This window comes from Lates calcarifer, linkage group LG18 (assembly GCF_001640805.2).
Source record: "Lates calcarifer isolate ASB-BC8 linkage group LG18, TLL_Latcal_v3, whole genome shotgun sequence".
NCBI lineage: Eukaryota > Metazoa > Chordata > Actinopteri > Centropomidae > Lates > Lates calcarifer.
In genome coordinates, this window is record NC_066850.1 from 5,392,550 (window position 1) to 5,412,921 (window position 20,372).

Below are 20,372 nucleotides of genomic sequence, written 5' to 3' on the forward strand. Positions count from 1 at the left end.
GCATTCATTGAGAATAGCAGGAGCCCAAACATGCCCAAATAAGAAAATTACCCGATTTTGCCTCTAGAAGAAAGACACATTCCCATAAATCACAGCTTTCAACATCGAGACACTATACCATACCTCCATGTGCAAAAACATAAAAATCCAGATAAATCATCTATACACCAGGCACAGTCTCTCCAAAGTAACTCTTAACTCCACATGTTAAATTGTCCTGAAAAATGAGTAAATACTGTATATCTGAACTCCCACTGTGTGTGTCTTGGCTAACATTAAAACTGGCCACATATTGTCCTAATTTCTTCCACAGATATTCAGAGACGCTGGTCTTTGTTTCTAAATGGTACCTAACCACCAGCCATCTGAGCACAGAAGGAGACCACAACAAGGTCAGTGCTCCGTTGGCCCTGCTTGCAAATGCAGTGCAACCAAACGCGGTGGTTTTCAAGCACTGGGTGGTAATCCAAAGGTGGGTCAAATGAAGATAAAAATAGTCCTCCTAAATGTTCTGATGAAAGGGGAACCTAAAGCTACCGACTGTACTGAGTTAGCTTCTTTGGTGGTTTAAACAAAATAAATTAGCTCAGGTTACATCTTGTTTTTTGTTAAAAATCTTGCTGCAAGATGAAGAGGCTTGTCTGCTTTATCTGCTAATCTATCAATTATATTTTCAATTAATTACACAAATGGTTTTAGTTCATAAACACCATGTTAATAAAAAAAATCATAATTTCATTAAGTGCAAGCTGACATATTCAAATTGACTGTTAATTGATGGTTAAAAAAACAGTTAGTAAGAAAACTTAAGCCTGTAGAAATGTAGCTTACACAAACTCACACACGTGCAGACACAAACATATTCTGTTAATGCTGTTTACATGCACAAGTGTTTAAGATGCTTACTGTGCCTATAGCCAGAGTAATTAACGAGTATTGATGTGTTTACATGCTCAGTTAGGCAACAACATGGCAACATAAAGGAGCATTTTGTTCTTTTTGTTTTGCACACACACAGCCTCAATCGGAGAGCGGCAAAGGGAAGTAAGAAAGCACAACAGAGACCAGCAAAGAAATATAAAAGAGAGAGAGACACACAACTACTCTGTCTTATGATCAATCAATTCAGCAATGACAGTTCACTACTACTCTCAGAGGCTATGTTTAGCTGCTCCTGCCTGGCACTACTGTCAAAGACTGACTTCATTATACATTAAATTCTCTAAAGAGCTGTACCTCCAGTAAAAAGTATGACGTGTTGCTTGGTATTCATGTCTGGGTGAGAGTTAGTGCACACATTAACTCAAGCAATGGATGCTCTGAATTCATTCTTTGTAAAATTGCAATATCAATATCTTCCAACAGGAAATTGCTGCAAATGTCCTGGTTAGAAGAATATGAAAGGTGTGAGACATATCTCAGATAAATGGAGGCTATGTGGTTAATTCACAGTGGGTGCTGCGCTTTGTGCATACAGCTTGATTCTTCTATGGAACATGGTAACTCTACATAAAAAAATGATGCATGGATCTGCTTTGTATCCCTATTCAGGCTGTACCATGGAAGTATGTTGACATGCACAGTTGCAACGTCAGAATAAAAGCAGGTGTATGTGTAATTATATTTATGGATCACAGTTTTATGTTTCTTTCCAGTACTGTCACATTGCATAAGAACAAACCTGAACTTGGAAATAATGACACTAAGAAGCCCCAAAGGATCAAACTGCACTAAGAAGACCTCGATTAAAAATGCAAAATGGGTTTCAACACAAATACCAACTAAGACGCTGCTCCATGAAATATCCATGGCCTAAACTCAAGCTAGGGGGAGGCTGGGAGTGTTTTTGCACAAATAAAGTTTGGGTTCAAGACAAATAGGCTATCAGCTACCCAGCCCATAAAATATTTATAACATGACCTCATGCTTTATGGCAAACCAAACAGTCAGAGGAACAGTGAAATGGGATGGGCATACATGCCACATATGCAGTCAGTGCAACTAAAAGGAAATATTAAGGTGCAATAAAATGAGAGTTTGACACTCTGCACTGTATAGAAAGTAATACTCAGTGGTCACCAGTTATGTGCTGGTAAATTCTGCCTATAGGCGCTAAGTTTGACAATATTCCCTGCTGGTTATGACTGATGGCTAACTGAGTACTTAGCAGTCTCATCTTCAGTGAGCATTATCATTATTTGATAAAATAGTGAGTGTTGGCTGACTGAGCAACTGCTCCACACATTAATAAAATTATTATGACTCACTGATTACTGCATGACACAAAGGGTATGTTCAACAGAGAGAGGAAAATACTGCATTTCCCTGGTCCCTACTCAGGTATAAAAGATTTACAGCTGGTTTTTTTTGTAATTTTAAATGGCATCAAAATACAACAAAGCAAGAAGCCAAATACCAAAACATGTACAGGGAAACAAGATGATCCTCAAAATAAGTGTCAGGTTATTAAATTACACCATAGAGGCTCTCTCACCCGTTAACATACAAAAACAAATACGTTTAAGTACACAGAAATAACCACACCAACTAATGATGTAAACTCAGACAGATACAGAGCACACAGGAGTCAACACAACACTGGCGAACAAGCAAGACAAAGAAACCCAAAACTCCAGCCAGACTACATCCTTGTTGTCAAAACGTACACTTCCAGCACAAGAAACACACAAAGGACCGTTTCTGTTTGCATAAGGTTAAGCTGCAGCGATAATATTTCATCTTACATTTCGTAGAAGCCGTGTTGTGAAAGGTAAAAATATATATATAAGAAGCAGACTGCAGCCCATCGATAGACTGTAGATGAGGGTTTGTTTACACCGACCTAGCGAGCTGGCTAGTCCGCTAACAAGAGCTGCCACATCCGAAAGAAGCCAGATAACTCTTCAAAAAAGCTTGTGTTTATTTTGACAGCTTCCCACATCGACCTATATGCCTTTAAAGATACCAAACACTGGCTCCGTGTGGGTAATAATACCCCGCAAAGAGAAAGCAAAGCTGTGTTTTCTCCGCTGGCTAGCAGATTATGCCTCTCTCTGTTGTTTTGACAGCCAGAATTAGCTGGATAGCAAAGCTGCTAGCTGGCAGGTTACATTCAAGAGAGGCGCTAACGTTACGCTAGGAAAGTCCTGGGTGAATTTAACAGTCTGAAACAAGACACAACAACAAAAATAACAACCTACAACGGCAAATGTCAGTTGTAATATTCACCTGATCCTGGTGTCTGAGGAGGAATCCGTCCCCTGGGTGATGTAACTCAGTTAACAAAGAGTTGTAGTCGCTGCTCTGCTCCTCTGGACTCTGAACATTTACTGACTGTCATTAGACCAGACTGGGCTCAGCGACGTCGGAGGGAGGCAGTCATTGCGTGACGCCGCTCGCATGAGCAGCCTATAGCCAATCAGATTGCGCAATGAAAAACACACGACCAATCACTGACGACCAGGAACAGGAAGACACATTTGAGTACCGTTTATGTAGTTTTTGAACTGTGAGACAAATTGCACGAGGTGAAAATATGAAAATGAATACACATGGCAATATTTTTGAGCTGAAACTTATAAACGTGGTGAAATAGATATGATGTGAGCTATATATCTCTATTTAAATTCAGTGGTTGTTGAATTGCGTAGACGGCAGTCTTTCAGTTAAAAACTTGTTTGGCAAGAAGCTGCCATGTAGAAACTTCAACAATGTTTGGTCAACCCGTCAGCCTAGAGAATACAAAAGCTCACCCCAAAGGCCTAAATGACATTTTCAACAGTCCAAAACGGTTGGATGGAACAAGCCATTTGTTATGTCATGTAAAGAAAGAAAATCCTGACATTTAAGAAGCTGAAATCAGCAAGTATTTGGTATTTTTGCTTGATATATGACTTTAAGATTATTTAATTATAAAAAAAATAAAAATCATTTTCTTTCAGTTCACAGTTTGATTTATTGGCTAATTGTTTCAATATGAGTATTTATGTTACTAATGGAGTGTATTATAAAACCAGTTATTCTGTAGGTGTGATATTAATGTTATTGGTAATTTTCCTCACCACTTGTGTTGAGCAACTATACAGTATAAATAAAGGAGGTGCAGGTGGTGTGACAGCGCTACTCCACCCCCCCAGAGAAAGGAGTATGCAGTGTGATAAAAATGAATTCACGCTGAGAATCACCCCACTGTTGGATCAGCTGCTCTCTGTCCTCTCAGCTCTACTGGCCTGGGGTGTACACACACACACACATCCACACACCATGCTGTGCCGCAATTATGGTTAACTCTGATTACATGATTGTGCAAATGGATTTATTGTGATGCAAGGCTGTGACAGCCGGGTGTGTTGCTAAACTCAGCACAGTTCAGCAGACTCTCATTGGTCTTGTTAATCAGGTGCACAGTCTCACCACTAAACTCGTTCAACAACTTTTTCAACATCTTTTTTGTTTATGGGAAAGGAGAGGCCACAGAAAATACCATTTGAAAGATGTGGCTTTAAAAATGCTGAAAATCTTGTTGCCATTGCTTTGCTGATGGTGTGCGTGATGTTACCTTTCACCTCATTATCGCTGTATGATCTTGGGGCTTAAACTTTATCTTCTCTTATCTTACTTGACTGATAAGAATTGTTAATGATGGGTGAAGTTTTATTGTCTTTGGACTTAAGTTTAGTATATAGGCTTAACTGTTCTCTGTAGTTTATGGAGGGAAATCTGACAACTTTACAATATAGTATAAAATAGTATAATTATAGATAAAGTTAGAAGGAAACTCAATGTGACTGCCCTGCTCACCTCCCACAGGCACAAAGAAAAGAGGTTTACAAGATTGTCTGGATTTTGAAAAGGATCTCACAGAACTTATTATGACTTGAAAATTATTTTTGACATAACTCATTATTTAATCAACACATAGTTGTGTTGACTAAGCCTGAGGTTTTCCAGCTGTCTGACTTTCTGACAAAGTCCACCCTCATGGTTCAAGTCATTGATTTTTTTTTTTTTTTTTAAACAGTATAAGTGCCAAGGACTCAGTGTACGCAGGAACATTATGTGATGTGATTTCAGCCTTGTCTAGTACTGATAGTGTGGTTCAACGGCATGTTTCTGTGCTGATAAACGATAAAGTGCTTAAAATTATGGGACAGTTGGTTACTTTAAAATTGTCTGCTCTGCTGCTCGTCCCTTTTTCTCGGAGGGAAAAGCAGATGATACAGAATGAGTAATAGTTGGCCAGATATCAGAAAAGACATCATTATCATAGTCAGTGTCATTTATCAGGATTTCTCTGAATTCACTCCATCATCCTTTTTATAGGAAGCAATTTATGAATTTGTTTTTTGCTTTATCTATGCTTAAGATAGAAAAAGTGAAGAGTCCACAGCCCCACCGGTGAACTCACAGTGGCGGCGATATGCTGCATTTAATCCTGCATTTAAATGTTGCTTTGTTGCTCTGTGTCTGTGTGGGAACATGTGTACAGGCCCCTCCTTGGTTAATATGGCCATTTAGATAATCTGTGACTGCTGCACCAACTGGAACAACATATCTGCTTTATAACTGAGGTGATTATTTAAGACTTTGCTGGAGTTGGTTTAAGACATATTAAAGAGTGACTAGGCATTGTTCAACATGTGTATATGTGCTTTTCTATGCTGTTTCTGAACACATAAACCAAATAAATAAACATATTAAGGGCTGGAATATTTCTGTCACCACCTTGTTGTACAGTGCACACAACATCTGACGTCTAGTTCAGACACTTAGAAGATTGAAGGCGAGTTTCATTAGCATTTGCAAGAATTTAAAATGAACAGAAAGTCTTGTAAATTGCATGTACACAGATGACAGAAAAAATGAAAACATGTAAACATGCAATATTGAGAATATATTAATTCATATACTTTTCTTCCATGTATATCTAACTTTCCATTAGCTGACACTGATGTGTTTAAGGTGTGTGTCTGTTTTGTGTATTTCTTTGTTAAATAATGCAAATCAAAAGTGTTTATTCAGTCAAATGCTGTCCCTTTTGGGAGTTAGCTAAAGGGCTACAATGATTAATTGTGTGATGCTAATCAAAATGTAAATGCAGCTAGAAGCTAACATGTCTTGACAAGCACTAAAGAAATAAAGACATATAGCTTCAGCCTTTCAGAATTTAAAATTTCACCATCCACCCTCAATAAACAGTAAACTGTATGTGTGTAAACTACAGAGCTACAGTGATAACGTCCATGGCAACGCAAGCATGAACGCAGCACACATGATCCCACATATGGTCACTAACCCAAATCTAATACACACACACACACACACACACACAAGTTCAGATAGGGTGTGACAGAAGGGAAGAGAGCATGATGTTAACTATTTAACACTTGCCACACCTCTTGAGTTCACCACACCTCATTCTCTCATTCACAGGTCATGGAAAATTTTTAATTACCGCCTCATGTAGCCTTCAGTTATGAAGAGTTCTCACACTGAACTGTTAATTGCGTGGTTAATTTTGTGTGGGTTGCTAGGTAAATAATGCAGATGCACAATGAATTAATTATGATGTATAGCTTGAAAAGTCCTGGACTAATGAGGTGCATTAATGTTCGTGTCCAGTGTCTAGTCCATATCACGTGCTGTCTTCACCTAAGACACAGGTGAAGGAAAAATACTGGTATTGAGGAGGGAATTGAATTTTAAACTCACAGTACATTTACCACATCTACAATACGTTGGATATTCTGGTTTATCAGGACTCAGCCGGTTCATCCTGCTCCAGCCAGCGCTTGTAGAGAGCAAATGGATGAATGAGCTTACAGACAACTGGCTGAGCATTTGTGTTTGAAGACGGAAGAAACGACTGAATAAGACAGAAACAGAGCAGTCGACACAGAAATAGACTGTAAATGTACTGTGTGTGTATGTGTGTGTGTGTGTGTGTGTGAGGGAGAGGTTGTGTCTTCTTGACTCCGGCTAATCCAGATCAGAGAGTTCGCCTACAAATGTCTTTGACTACAACAGCTGCTGGCAAATCTACACAAACACCACATGTGAGATCCCACTGTAGAGTTTGCCTCTGGCAGCTACAGTAAAATGATAAAAAGTAGCTTTGTCTATCATTGTAAAATAACCACTATAAAAATACTGCTGTATCCCGACAACACTGACACAGATTCTCACACTAAGAATGATGTCTTATGGGGCACAGTGTGATCTGTATGATGGAAGATCTTGGCTCTATTTTATTTGCAAACTATGTTGTTTATCCAGAATGCTCTCCAGCCTTAGCAGTTTTCATCAGCTTGACACAACAGGAGACGCGACCAGAGCTTCCAGCTCCTCCTCTCCTGCTCCAACACTGTGAGAGCAGGTTGTAGAAGAAATGGTCTCATTGCTCAAAGCCAGAGAAACAGCACAGAGAAAAGATGCTGAGATAAACTGTGTGACCCATTCTCACAGTCCGACTGCAAGAGGAGCAGAAGCGTACCGCTAAGCAGGTTTGGCTGCGATATAGCCAGCTGGCGCCGGAATGGTCTTGTAGGTAAAGACCAGGGGGTCAGGACAGGAACAGGACTCAGCTGGGTCCCATTAATGCCATCCCTCAACACTGTACTGGTGTTTCAGGCCGGTTTGTGTGCAGACGAGCAGAGAGAGGCCGGCGGCTAGATGCTTCGTCCCAGGCTGCTGCTTAACTGAGTCTCCAGAAAGAGCACAGTCAAAGCTGCACGGAGCAAGATAAGAGCCGTGTTTATAACCCACTCAAAGCCGCGGGACAGCTGCACATCACCTAACACCTAAGGAGACAGAAGAAAATCTAAATAATTATTTCTACAAAGTGCCCCCTCTGGGACTCTGTAATACATTGGCTTAAACCAGAAAGAAACAAATGTCCCCTCAAAAAACTTTTCTGCAGTAATAGTGCTGTTTAAACTGCTTTTTTGTCCCTGAGAATGGTGCAAAATGTACAAGATTGACTTAAGGCACAAAAGCTGCAGACAGACTGATGTGAAAGCCAACGTCCCTGCTGCAGCAATCCTGCATAATGATATGAAAAAGAACCAGTACTGTTCTCCTTCTACAAGACAGATACCCTCACTGATTGTTTGTTGTTTGTTTCAGAGGTTTCAAATGATCTGCATCACGGCAGCAGATGGCTGTCAGGTGGAAGGGATTAGACAGACCATCAGGTCTAATCCTCAACAAACACACACATACAAAATGACACAACATGCAACACAGACACAGATAAACCATCAAAAATCTGAGAAAATACTAGAGTTTAAAGCAGCAATGAGAGGGAACATCCAGCACACACACTCCTGTGTCAGGTGAGGAGGATTACACAGAGACAGTACTGTAGGTCAGTCATGCTGCTCTGGTCAGTGGTCTAATCCAATTAGCAGTGAGCAGCTAAAAGTAATGGGATTGTTAGTTAGGTCACCGAACAGACCTGCTTAGCCATGACTGTGTGCCTTGACACTTAAGAGAGGTCGTCGAGAGAAACCGCAGAGGCATTTTATCCAGTTACAGAGAGCAGATGAAGTCACACACAAAGTCATCACGAGAGAATCCAAATCAGAAGTGATGCTGATGTAAAAAAAAACAAAAAACAAAAAACGAACAAGCGAACAGCCTGGCATTGCCAGAACAGCTGAGGAGTCAAGCAGTGGACGAGCTGTTCGTCCATCTGACGGGGTCAGAGGTGTGGAGGAGGCGTGAGAAAATACAGAAGAAATCACACGGGGGGGAAAAAAATCACAATAAACTGTGAACACAATATCCTAAAGGGTAAGAAGACTGCGTACAACTTCACCAACATACATAATATTTTACTATTTTATGTAAGAAAACAATACATACAATTCTGTCAGAGCTGTAATACTGATATGATCAAGAGTGAAATACATGGATGTATGATTTAAATGTAGATGTAAAGATTAACTCCTGATTTCTTGTCAATCATGCACCTGAGAAACTGTAAGATTGAACGAACCATTTGTATTTGATTATTTTGGTTATATATCAGTGAGCTTCATGCTAAATATGAAAACATCCAGAATAAGTGATGTTTAACCACCTAAAATGTACCAATATTAACATGTATTGTAGTTTTCAGTGGAGAGTGTCAGTGTCAGATGAATATGTTGACTCGGTTCAGAGGCCTCACCACATCGACCAAGGACACAAAACTTTTCTGCTGACTTGACTGGAAAGCTTCAGTGTCACAGTTTTGACGGCTGTAACAAGAATTTCATTACAACCAGTCTCACTGGAGAGTTTCTGTCGTGACACTTTTGTGCTCTCCCTGCAAAATTTCTGAGTTAATGCAGCAGGTCTATGAAAATTGATTAGAAAAGCCAATTCTGCTTCACCGTCACGTCCCAGGAGAGAAGTCATTCTAATACCTGATTCACATCTCTGTGATCTGTCAAACTTTTATTTGAATATCTTCTCGTTATAGATTCTAAACTTGGCCTTGTTTGTGAATGGCAGTGCTGTAAGTCTATATCTGAATTACTTCCTGTCCTTATTTTGCAACTGTGGCATCATTTTCCAAAACAGCCTCTGAACGACAAAGACTTGTCTGTCGTTGTCGTGTTGGTGGGGAACAGGGGGAAAATGTTGGCCGGGATCAGTCTTTTCCAGAAGAACTGTGGACTCAAAAACAGAACAACAGCCTCATTGTCGAAGACTAGTTTATCAAAAGAATACATAGTAATACTCACGTATAAAACATAGAAAACAGAGAATGAAAAACAATAATAAAATATACTTTCTTTTCTGATCTATTTTTTTAAAGTATAGCCCATAATAAATTGCAGTCCTTTCTGTTTTTCCATGCTCACACATTCATTTATCTCCACATCATGTTCAGTCCTCTTCTGTTTGTTGTTAACTGTGTCCATCAACTGTATCATATCATCAACGTACGATAATCTCAACCCAACCCACACAAACTGTAAAAATTCCTGGTACAAACAGTGTGAAATCGGTGGCCAAAACCGCCAGAATCAACACCACAGGGCTTTTCGTTGGACTTAATAAGTTGCATAACAACGTGAGATGAAGAGGTCCACTCGCAGTGAACGTGTCTCTTAGTGCGGGTTCATTAAGGCAGATACAGCACATTAATCTCACTAATGGAGGTCTCGCTTGCTTTTGCTGTCAGATGAAGGTCACGCCGAGCCGGACCGTCAGCGATGTGTCAAGATGGCTGCGACCGGCGAGCCTCATTAACCTGTGCAGACGCACTTGTCAGGTCGCAGGCGCTGGAAATCTGGTTACACAAGTTACAGCCAGTAGTTACACTGAGACAAATGGAGAGTGTGTACTGTCAGTCATTAGTCCATTCTGAGTTGTTGAAGATGAAGTGTCGTTGCTGCACCTTTTGAGCTGAATATTCCTATGAATTTTCCAATCAGCTGCGTAGCTTTTTGATGCTGTCTCCTGAATTTTGTCGCAAAATAAACCTTATACTTTTGTTCTTTCAAATTCATTTAACTTTCTCCCTTTTCTTTATTCCCCCCATTTCTCATTTGTACCCCCTCTTCCGTTTTCTCTCCTCTGTCTGTTGGGACTTTTCTGCATTCCTGTACACAGTGCAGGTGTGTTCGGCAACGTCAGCACAACTCACGTATGCCCGAATTTCTCCTGCAGGGTCAAAGGTGAAAAGGTGACAGTCAGGACTGTAATGATTGGTGGGGAGGGGAGGGGGGGTTGTACAGGTCCAAACTGTGTCTCAGGCTCGCTCGAGTCTTTTTAAACAACAAACAGAGCTGTATGTTTATTTATTATTCAGTTATATATTTATTTCATGTCCTTATCATCTCACACTAGTCATATGTGTCTCCTTTTCAGGATCCAGTTGTTCCTCCTTCGCCTGCAAGTCCATTTATCCTCGATGCCCTTCTTTTTTCATGTGTTTTGTTTTGTCCTTCCTTCCCTCCATCCCGCCTTCCTTCAGGGTTGTGATCAGGATATTATACAGAAAAGCAGAAAGTGATGACGGAGCAGTGGGAAGACGAGAATCTCAGAGTTGTCGGAAAAGTGTGGAAGACGTCCCGTTCCTTCCTGCTTCTTCCTTTCCTTTCTCCTCTCATTTGTCTGTTGTTGTTCTTTATCTATCCATCCATCATTCTGCTGTTTATACACACACACACACACAAAACATGGCCACACAGGTGTTACGCAGCTTTTGCACTTGGTGTGAAAAGGTAGGAGATTTATCGCTGGAGGTGAGAAGGAAAAAGATAAGAGCAGCTTTGTCAGAGAACGGACCTCATTGTCTTAACTCATCCTGAACAAAACCCTGAAAAAGAAATCACCTTCCTGCCATAAATCCTTCCCCCTCCATCACCACTCCTGCCCCCCTCTCCTCCTTCGTCGTCCCCCTTCCATCGGCGTGCTATTTACACACAAACTGATCCACAAGCGTCGTGCAGCGCTTGCACTTGACGTAGCAGCACCAGTGGAACTTGCAGTGGCAGCGCTCGTGCTTGTAGGTCTTGAACTGGTCGTAGCCTCGGCCGCAGCACATCAGCTCACAGCCATCCATGCCCTCCGAGGTCTTGTTGCAGAGGCGGCCCTGTGTACCCAGGGAGCCTGTGGTCTCATTGCGGAGGCAGTAGTCTGGGCTGGGGTCGATGTAGACCAGGTCCTCCGGGGTCGGGGTGTTGAAGCGTTTGTCGACCAGCTCCAGCTTTCCCTAGACGAGATAAACAAAGTTTTTAAATGATTTTCTGAGTATTCCTCTCTTGGGGGGAGAGGTGCATCAGATATGAATTCAATACCTTGCGTCCGATGCGCATGGCAGCGGCGCTGTCGTACTTCTCCTTCAGAAACTCTCCTACACGTCTGAAGTCGGCCAGCTGGAGCCAACATGTCTTCAGGCTGCAGGAACCCGAGACTCCGTGACACTTACAGGCCACATTAGCGAGGTTATAAACCGCCTGGTGGAGAGAGAGACAGAGACGTTTTCACTCAGTTTATGCCTCTCTCATAAAAATGATCAATAGCCCATCTCCAGGTCATTTCAGTGTTACAGGAAGTGTGTGTGATAAAACAAACACTTTTTTGCAGCCGTTCTTGAAAATACTAAGTCTGACATAAAACACTAATAAATAAAAATAAAAGACATAAAAGGACATAACAATAAAATCTAAACATGTAAGGGGCCTCATGAAATTGTCAGGCTGACTGGAGCTGACCCTGAGGCCACCAATTTAAAGTCCTTTCCTTCTGTGCTGCTGCTCTCTAGTGGCGAACATGTGTAACTGCACCATCCCATCAACTGGTGAACTGATGTGGAAAACATGAACAAACTTGCTGGATAAATCAAAGTAAATTCAGGTGACAGCTGTTTAAGGTTGAGTTAATACAGTTTTGATGCACTCAGCTCAGTTCTTTAAGTCTACTGCTGCCAAACTAAATGGGCAGCAGTAAACTGCCCCCCCGGAAAAACAGCTTTACGCAGCTTTAAATCTGAAAATATCACCGTCTTCTGTCACCACTGTGCTAGTGCAGAACCCCCTCTCTGTTAAAACGTCCAGTGAAACAGATAAACAAAAGGGAAAAACGCAAAGCAAAGAAAAACAAAGAAAAGATTTTTTGCGCTGTTCTCCGACACTGATGTCAATACTGCTCCACCAAACTAAAACAAACAGCTGACTCAGAATAGAAGGTCTACTGCTAACCAGAGGAAACGAGGCTCTATTGTAAATTGACTTTCCCACACAACTCCCATATAGAAGGCAGTCATTTTAAAGAGTATGTATACGAGAACTATAGCATGACATATTATTATCTTAGCTATAAAGTCAGTGGCTTTCAGTTAAGGAGTAAACACAGGGTGGATCCATTCAGCTCACACTGATTTATTACCTTTTTTTTATGACACTTAGGTCTGTATTTGTCTCATTTGTATCATTTTAGACAGTAGCACTGACTAACTGTGTGAGAATATGAATGTAAACACAACTCCATGTTCTAGATTAATGAAAATCCTGCTCTAATTTCCTATTTTAATCAGAAAACCAGTTACCTATTGTCTTTGAGTCAAACTACCTGATTATCTTCATGTATTTTAGCATTTTAGTGCAAGTTTGCAAAATGGTTTGGCTTTTATTTTATTTTTTTTACATTTGGTTATGTTAAAAAAACAAAAAGAACCGGAAACACATGATTTATTATCGTAGCAGCAGTGAACTTTAGGGGGAGTCTGTCTCGCCTGCAGCTTCACCAGGTCAGTTTAACAGCATTCAGTCACAAGTCACATAACACACCCTCCTCATCACACACTCACATGAAAGTACTATTTCAGTAGTGATGCTCTGTGTTATGTTTCGCCTCTGAGACGAGCACAGATCCGTCAACACACTGTACTCACTGACTCAGTTATTTCTGATTTGCTAATTGCCCCTCACCCGCCCTCCCCCGAACCAACGAAACCCATCACCCTGTCTCCTCACGCTGCCTGATCTCAATTACCTTCTCACCTCTGTTAACCCCTGCATCCCAAACACCGCCGACCCCCATCACCTCCCACCCCCTGCTCCCCCCTCGCCTCTACTTTACTACCCAGCAGGCATAGCACTCGGCACCCTCCAATCCTGGGAGTCGACCCCCATGACCCCACCTCAGCCCCGGACGCCGAGAGCAGGGGACAATGACATTTTGTAGAAGAGAAAAAAACTTTTTTCTTAAAGGGTTTGTGGTTTTGTTTTTGATATTATCTCACATTTTTTTAAAAACCTAGTCAATGGGAAGTCAAGGATTAGGTTTTTAAAAGCTAGAAGTAGTATCACACATCCATCATTGGGAGGAAATGCTCATATTTTATGACTCCTTGCTGTTTTACGAGCCTTCATGTTCACTCAGGTCCCCCACTGAGGGGATTATGAGTAAAGAAAGAAAATCAGCCAAAACTGATCCATGATTTCTTTTTTAAGTAAGTTTTATAACTCTTATTCTACGCTGCTTGTTTCATCTGTTTGATGACTTTGAGTCTCAGTCTTTGCATGAACAGTTCCATAGAAACTCTCTTCATTATTATTATTATTACACATTACAAGCTGCCAATAACCTCACGCTGTCAAATCAGACAGTGCATGTGTGTGTCCAGCATCATACTGAGCTATTGGGTAGATCATGCCTGCTGGGCGCAATGACACTGGACCTTATGAACACACACACACACACACACACACGTTCAGTCATCCGTGGTGGAGACACGGTCTCTGTATCAGGCACAATAGGTTCTGCTCAGACAGGGTTAGGGGTTAGGAGCCGTGTGTGTGTGTGTGTGTGTGTGTGTGTGGTGTGTGTGTGTGTGTGTGTGTGTGTGTGTGTGTGTGGAGTCAGTGCTAGGATGGGGCAGAAATAGAGAAAATAGCCCGCCCTCTGTGACAGGAAAAGTAATGAATGAGGAATAAAGACAGGAAATTTCCGTCTGATCCTTCTGTTAGACTTTGTTTTATGTTAATCTTACTTACTCGTCTCTGTCCTCATGAGGATGAGATGACATTTGATTGCGTTTGGTCGGCCGATTGTTGGCTGGTACATCTTAAAGCCCAGTATAAAGCTGCGAGGGTCAACATGTCCCATCCACACACAGCCCACAATTCATAACCGCACAGATGATTCAATGTTCTTTAACTTGAACACTGTATGACGTACGTCCACCCTGTATCTGCTTAAGCCAACACTTAAGCTTCACTATTACATCAAATGAAAGAAAGAGTCACATTTGGTGTTTGGAAACTGAAAGATGTCGTTAACTCAAGTGTGTGTCTGCACATTGCCTGGCTGCCCAGCACTGCAAAGGTTGAGGATTCACAGATGGAGTGTTTCTCTTTTAATTGACCTACGTTGGTTCCCAAATTAAAACCCTTTAGACGTGTCACTGCAGCAGTGAGCAACAAAGTCATCCACAGGTTGACAGATAAATTGGTGAAGTTTACTTCTGTGTGGCCTGTTATTGTCTTTAGACGGAGAATGTTCGTCTAGTTGTTTTGGTTTCTATGTGACAAGAACTGCCTCATTTGATTTGTGTGAAACGGAGACAGTGGACCTGGATGACTGTGTGTGTGTGTGTGTGAGTCTTTGAGAGTCGGGGGAGTGTGACGGAGTTCCATTCCTCACCCTGCGTCTCTGTCTCCAGACGCTTGTACACACACACACACACACACACAGCGGCACGCCCCTGTCACCTCTACAAAAGCCCTGTGGTTTGCCTTGTTCAACCAAGCACGACAAATCCCGCTTAAGACAAACCAGCGTGTCCCCCGAAAGAAAAAGACAGAGAGGGAGAGAGGGAGAGAGAGAGAGAGAGGGATGGAGGAGGAAGGAGAGAAACCGTCTTCCTCCCTCTTGCTCTCCTCCTTTTCATCTCTCTCTTCTCCCCTCTTCCATTCCAGTGGGCAGGCAACAATGAAAGCAAAGAATCAAACAGGAGAAGAGGAAAAGTCATTCAAAAAGGAGTGTGTGTTACAGAGCCGTGTGTGTTTGTGTGTGTGTGTGTGTGTGTGTGTTGATACAAGGCGGCAGCAGTAGATCTTTCTCTCATACACTCTCCTATAGCCCCAGCGGGACCCTCCAGCAGAAACACAAGCTCTCCAGACCCTCACCTTCGACCTCTGACACACACACACGCACAAAAACCAGGCTCACTGTCTCTCACACAAATCAAATGAAGCTGAGCTGGACACACACACACACACACACACACACACAAACACACATATATACACACTGAGCGTCTCTGTCTTGTAAACAGCTTAAACAAAGCTTCTCCAACTGAAGATAAATACATTCTCCTGATCCACTGTGCACCAGAGAGGGCAAATGGACCTTTTATGAGGAAAGAGTGTGTGTGTGTGTGTGTGTGTGTGTCATCCCAGTCAAAGGTAAAAGGTTTCTTTTAGTGCATTTCTTGTAACGCTCCCCCCACCTGAAAACATCAAGTTTGGACCATCTGACTATCTCTGTATGGCAACCAGCGAGGGACAAAAACCTGTTACAAGTTTTCATCTCTGAAATCTCATCATGCTGTTGTGTTATTGTCCATTGTGTTGCTTCATTTATGTGTGTGTTATATTTGTGTGTGTGTGTGTGCAGCTCCGGTGGAATGTGTGTTGACCTAGCGACCTAGCCAGACTCCAAGGGCGTTAGCAGTTATACCATTTGGACCCTCCCAATAAATAACCTACATGTTCACAAAAATACTGGCAGGTCAGGCAGTCGGGGGCCACCTTGACTCACACACACACACACATTCCTTGCAGACACACAGATATACTGTGAGGGTAAGAAGCACGAGTGCACACATAAAACTGCAACCATGTGTTTTGTCCTCCATACCTGTCTCCCTGCTTCATTATTCTGCAAATTCATCAGTGTTCGGGCGTGCTCAGGCGACCCGCGTGGGTAGTTCTTCTCCCTCTCCCTGGCGTCCACAAACTCGCGGGCGAACCGGTAGCCATAGTGCACGTTGTCCCCGCAGCCGCCCCACAGCCAGTCGCGCGGCAGGTCTCGGGGCCGGGCGGCACGGCTGCAGCCGCAGGTGGAGAGCTCGCCCTCGCGGCACGCCCGGCTGATGGCGTTGACCACGCCTGCTGCGCTGACGGCGTAGGTGAAGGCCGTTTCCCTGGAGCCTGAGGGAAAGAGGGAGAAAACGCAGAATTAACTGGACTGAAGGACACACAGTAGGCTGTCATTTTAATTCATTCAGGGCTTTGGTGAGGGAGTGTGTGTGTGCATTCACTGACAGGAAACATGGGTAGCTGCTCAGGTTAACCCCCCACCCCCCAACACACACAGCAAACAGCCCCACACCCCAGCAGACCTAACAATAGACAATAGCTGTGATTTCAGGCTCTAACTCTATACCTGGTTAAATCAGTTTCTCCAGAAGCTTTTCTATGTAACTGTCCTTTGGTTAAACTTCCATTTTAGGATCTGTTCATCCAGATTACAAAACATACTCTCTCACTCATCTCTAGTGAAATCTAACATTCAGATGCTTTTGGTTTCATATGCAACATCTGTCTTTTACATTTCTGCCTCCATCCCAACACAACTGACGTACATGGAATTTCATTTGTGCTGCTCTCAGCAAAGAGAAACTCCATTTGACAAATTTAGCCACATCCTTCCAGACGCACTGTTCCTGTTACTCTGTGTCAACCTTTTTTTCCCATCGCCACCACTCTCTGCCTAACATGTAGTTCCTGTAAAGACTGTCGATGGTGTGTTCTGTGGATTATCCAGAGTAAAAAACAAACACATCTCTGTAAAAACAGGCAGAAATCTCAGAGATGGCTGTCTAAAACTAAGGAACACATAAGCCACAACTGAGGATGTTATTGATCTCTGTTTTCTGGATGCATAGCTTACAACAGACTACTCCATATTAATGCTGTCTACTCACTTCAAAGACCTAACACCATTTTCCACAGTGGAATACACAACACAAGCTGCGTGTCTCATTCTCTGCATTAATACACAAACCATCCCAACACACAGGGAAGTAAAAAAGGACAAAGACAACGGCCTGACAGGTGGGAGGTTAAGTGCTGTGAAACTCCACCATTTACATGTGAACAGTTAAGGAGCTTCAAGGTTGAGGGCTGCATTTACATCACAGTGAAATTTTACCGAGTTACGAGTTTTCTTTAATCTGAAGCCTGATCTCAGTGTTACTGAGAAACCACCACAACGTCTGTCCATTTGATATGAAAGTGATGAGAGATTAACGGCTTATTTAATGTGGTTTTTCAGGTTTCACTTTAACACTGCTACAGGAAACTACTGCCTATCATCAAATATGTGTTTCTTTTTTTTTATCTTAAGACTTAAACACAATTACTGAGATGCGTTTAGACATCTTTAGTAATACTGGATATCAAAACTCACACTAATAAAAGTTAAGACCATAAACATACAGAAAACAAAAATGGGAGCATTTGTTTAGCATCTCCCCCTCTCATAACCTCCACCCACTCCTCACATATGTTTTACAGTCATTTCTAATGCTACAATATTTACTGTAATATCCCCACTGACAGCTAGTTTTCACTGTAATCTTAATACTGAGCTGATTTTAATGTATGTTATAAAACAGTCTTGAAGATTAGGGGTCTTAGTTTAAAGATCCTCTATGACTGAATACACATGGAATTATACGTCAGAGGAATATTGAGGAACTGGAGCTTCCCTCTTTCTGATATCATCCACCGATGAGTTATTTCTCAGCTCACCAGTAGAAAACCAATCACAGTGATTATTTGCTGTCTGTGTGTCTGATATTGTGTATTTGTCATGACAAACGGGGAAATGACCAAACCGCAAAACACACCACGTCCAGACTGAGGCAGTGCTCAGTTCCTGAAATACTGATGACAACACATTTGGTTACGCAGAGAAACAGTGTAGGTGTCATGCAGTCCTGAGGCTGTGCCAGGACAAGCTGCACATGTGAAATCTAAGACCAACCAAGTGTGTCCATATCACACTTCTTCTAGACTGCACCTCCTGTAACAGGCCAACTGTCAGTGCATTAGACTAAATATGTCTGTGGTTCACTCTGAGAGACAGCTTTTATCCTCTGATCTGATTCGGTTTTTAATCTCCAACCACTGGACGTGTGATAAAAGTGCTTTGCTGTGTTATCTGCAGCCTGTGGTCTCACTCTATAACACATTACAGCATGACTTCAGCCTGGAATCAACACCAGACAGACACACAGACAGACAGGTATGCAAATCTGAGGCGTGTGGGGTCTACATTCAGGTTTTAGGAGCAGTATCCCAGTCAGGCTGGTCGTACATATTATGCAGCAGGATAAAGAGACACAGAGAGACACACACAGAGAGAGAGGACGAGTGGTTTATGAGACAGCGGAGCCAAGACTTCAAATAGCAGGTCCGGATCTGCCGGCTCGGTGTCAGCTCATCAGCGCATTTCAAAAGAAGAGCCGCAGGACAATGGACCGACTAACACCTCCATATAAACCTGGAGATAGACTGACTGTCAATAGAGAGACAGGCAGAGAGAGAGAAGGACGGAGACAGAGAAAAGAGCCGCAAACACCTCGTCTGACTGCCCGCAGCGGATTTGACACTTACTTGTTGATGAGAGGTTTCCCACATCGCCTGCTGCGAATTAAGAGGCGCAACACGCTGATCCAGGACCTGAGCTCCCGGTACATATTTATTAAAATGTCCGGAGATGCACGACACGTTTCTGTGTAGCTAATGATGTAGTTTATATGCGTTCGGATGTCTGGCTTCCTGCACTGATTCACGCCTGCGTTTGTATTCGGCGGAATTATTCGCGCCACTGCGCCTGCGTTAACGACACAAGTGAACTCCAGGTCCTCGCAAAGTAAAGCGACTTTTTTCTGCTATATTCATGCCTAAATAAAAATAAAAAATATCCTCAAGATTATAAATAATCTTCTTAATAAAATATCATCCCAGTCATCTGCTGACATTTGTTTCCTCTGAGAAAAAATAACTAGATTTTATGAACAATTCAGTTTGCTTGGGAAAATTCCTGATTATTTACCTGAGAGTGGGAGTCTGTTATACACAAACAAAACAGTCACACTTATTTCAACTGGATGAAATGAGCTGAATATTCACTGCACTCTGCAGGCCACAGAATAATGTGGCAGTATTATTTCAGGCTGTCATCTGACTGAACCCAGGTGACCTCTTCTATCCTGTGACCCTGATCTGCACGACCTGTCCAAACACTGTGTGTCTTCACTGAGCCTTTTATTACGCCGATAATCACAATATCAGAACTTTCAAAATAAGACTATTAATTGGTGCATCTCGGTCACCATCTAGTAAGAATGTCATCTGAATACAGGAACTGCTGTGAAATAATGTCTGGATGCTTCAGCTGCCAACATGTTCCTCTGTCATTGCTGAGTTAATATTCCAAAATAAAATGAGCAGTGTCTTTCTATTGTAACATAAATGTGCTACAAGATAAATTAAGTTAACTGTAGCTTCTGGGCTTTTGCATCCTCATTGAAATCACCATCACTTTTCTTGCTTGTGTGTAATTGTCTTCAAGCAGAAACTCTGGTTATATTGAGATACAAGATGTGCAGTCACATCAACAGCTTCTTAAATCTCTTGGTGCTGTTCCTGATTCCTCGACTCACCAATCTGCATGACCCGTCCAAACACAGATGTGTTGTCCACAGTGCTGCAGTTCCACCTCCTCTGTCTGAACTGGTACTGGCACTCCTTGATGCCAGTCTTGGCTCCGTCTCCGATGTAGATCATGTGGTCCTGGTACAGCTGGCAGAGCTTCCTCTGGCCCTGCAGACCGCAGCAGCAGCACAGGACAGATTA

At 42.3% G+C, this 20,372-nt stretch overlaps 2 protein-coding genes across 2 annotated transcripts in view; both read right to left on the reverse strand.

Moving 5' to 3' along the window:
• The window catches only part of adipor2 (adiponectin receptor 2), a 28,513-nt gene extending 25,125 nt beyond the window's left edge, over positions 1-3,388 (reverse strand). Inside the window, exon 1 of the mRNA XM_018693604.2 lies at positions 3,229-3,388. The gene's annotated coding sequence lies outside the window, so the exon portion shown is untranslated. The remainder of the gene's footprint in view (positions 1-3,228) is intronic.
• A 5,425-nt stretch (positions 3,389-8,813) lies between these two features.
• wnt5b (wingless-type MMTV integration site family, member 5b) overlaps positions 8,814-20,372 on the reverse strand; it is a 74,243-nt gene continuing 62,684 nt past the window's right edge. The window contains exons 5-8 of the mRNA XM_018693617.2: positions 20,180-20,339; positions 16,363-16,655; positions 11,796-11,954; positions 8,814-11,710 (exon numbers count right to left, since the gene is read on the reverse strand). Of these exons, the coding sequence (XP_018549133.1) occupies positions 11,411-11,710; positions 11,796-11,954; positions 16,363-16,655; positions 20,180-20,339 (912 nt within the window). The 3' untranslated portion in view covers positions 8,814-11,410. The remainder of the gene's footprint in view (positions 11,711-11,795; positions 11,955-16,362; positions 16,656-20,179; positions 20,340-20,372) is intronic.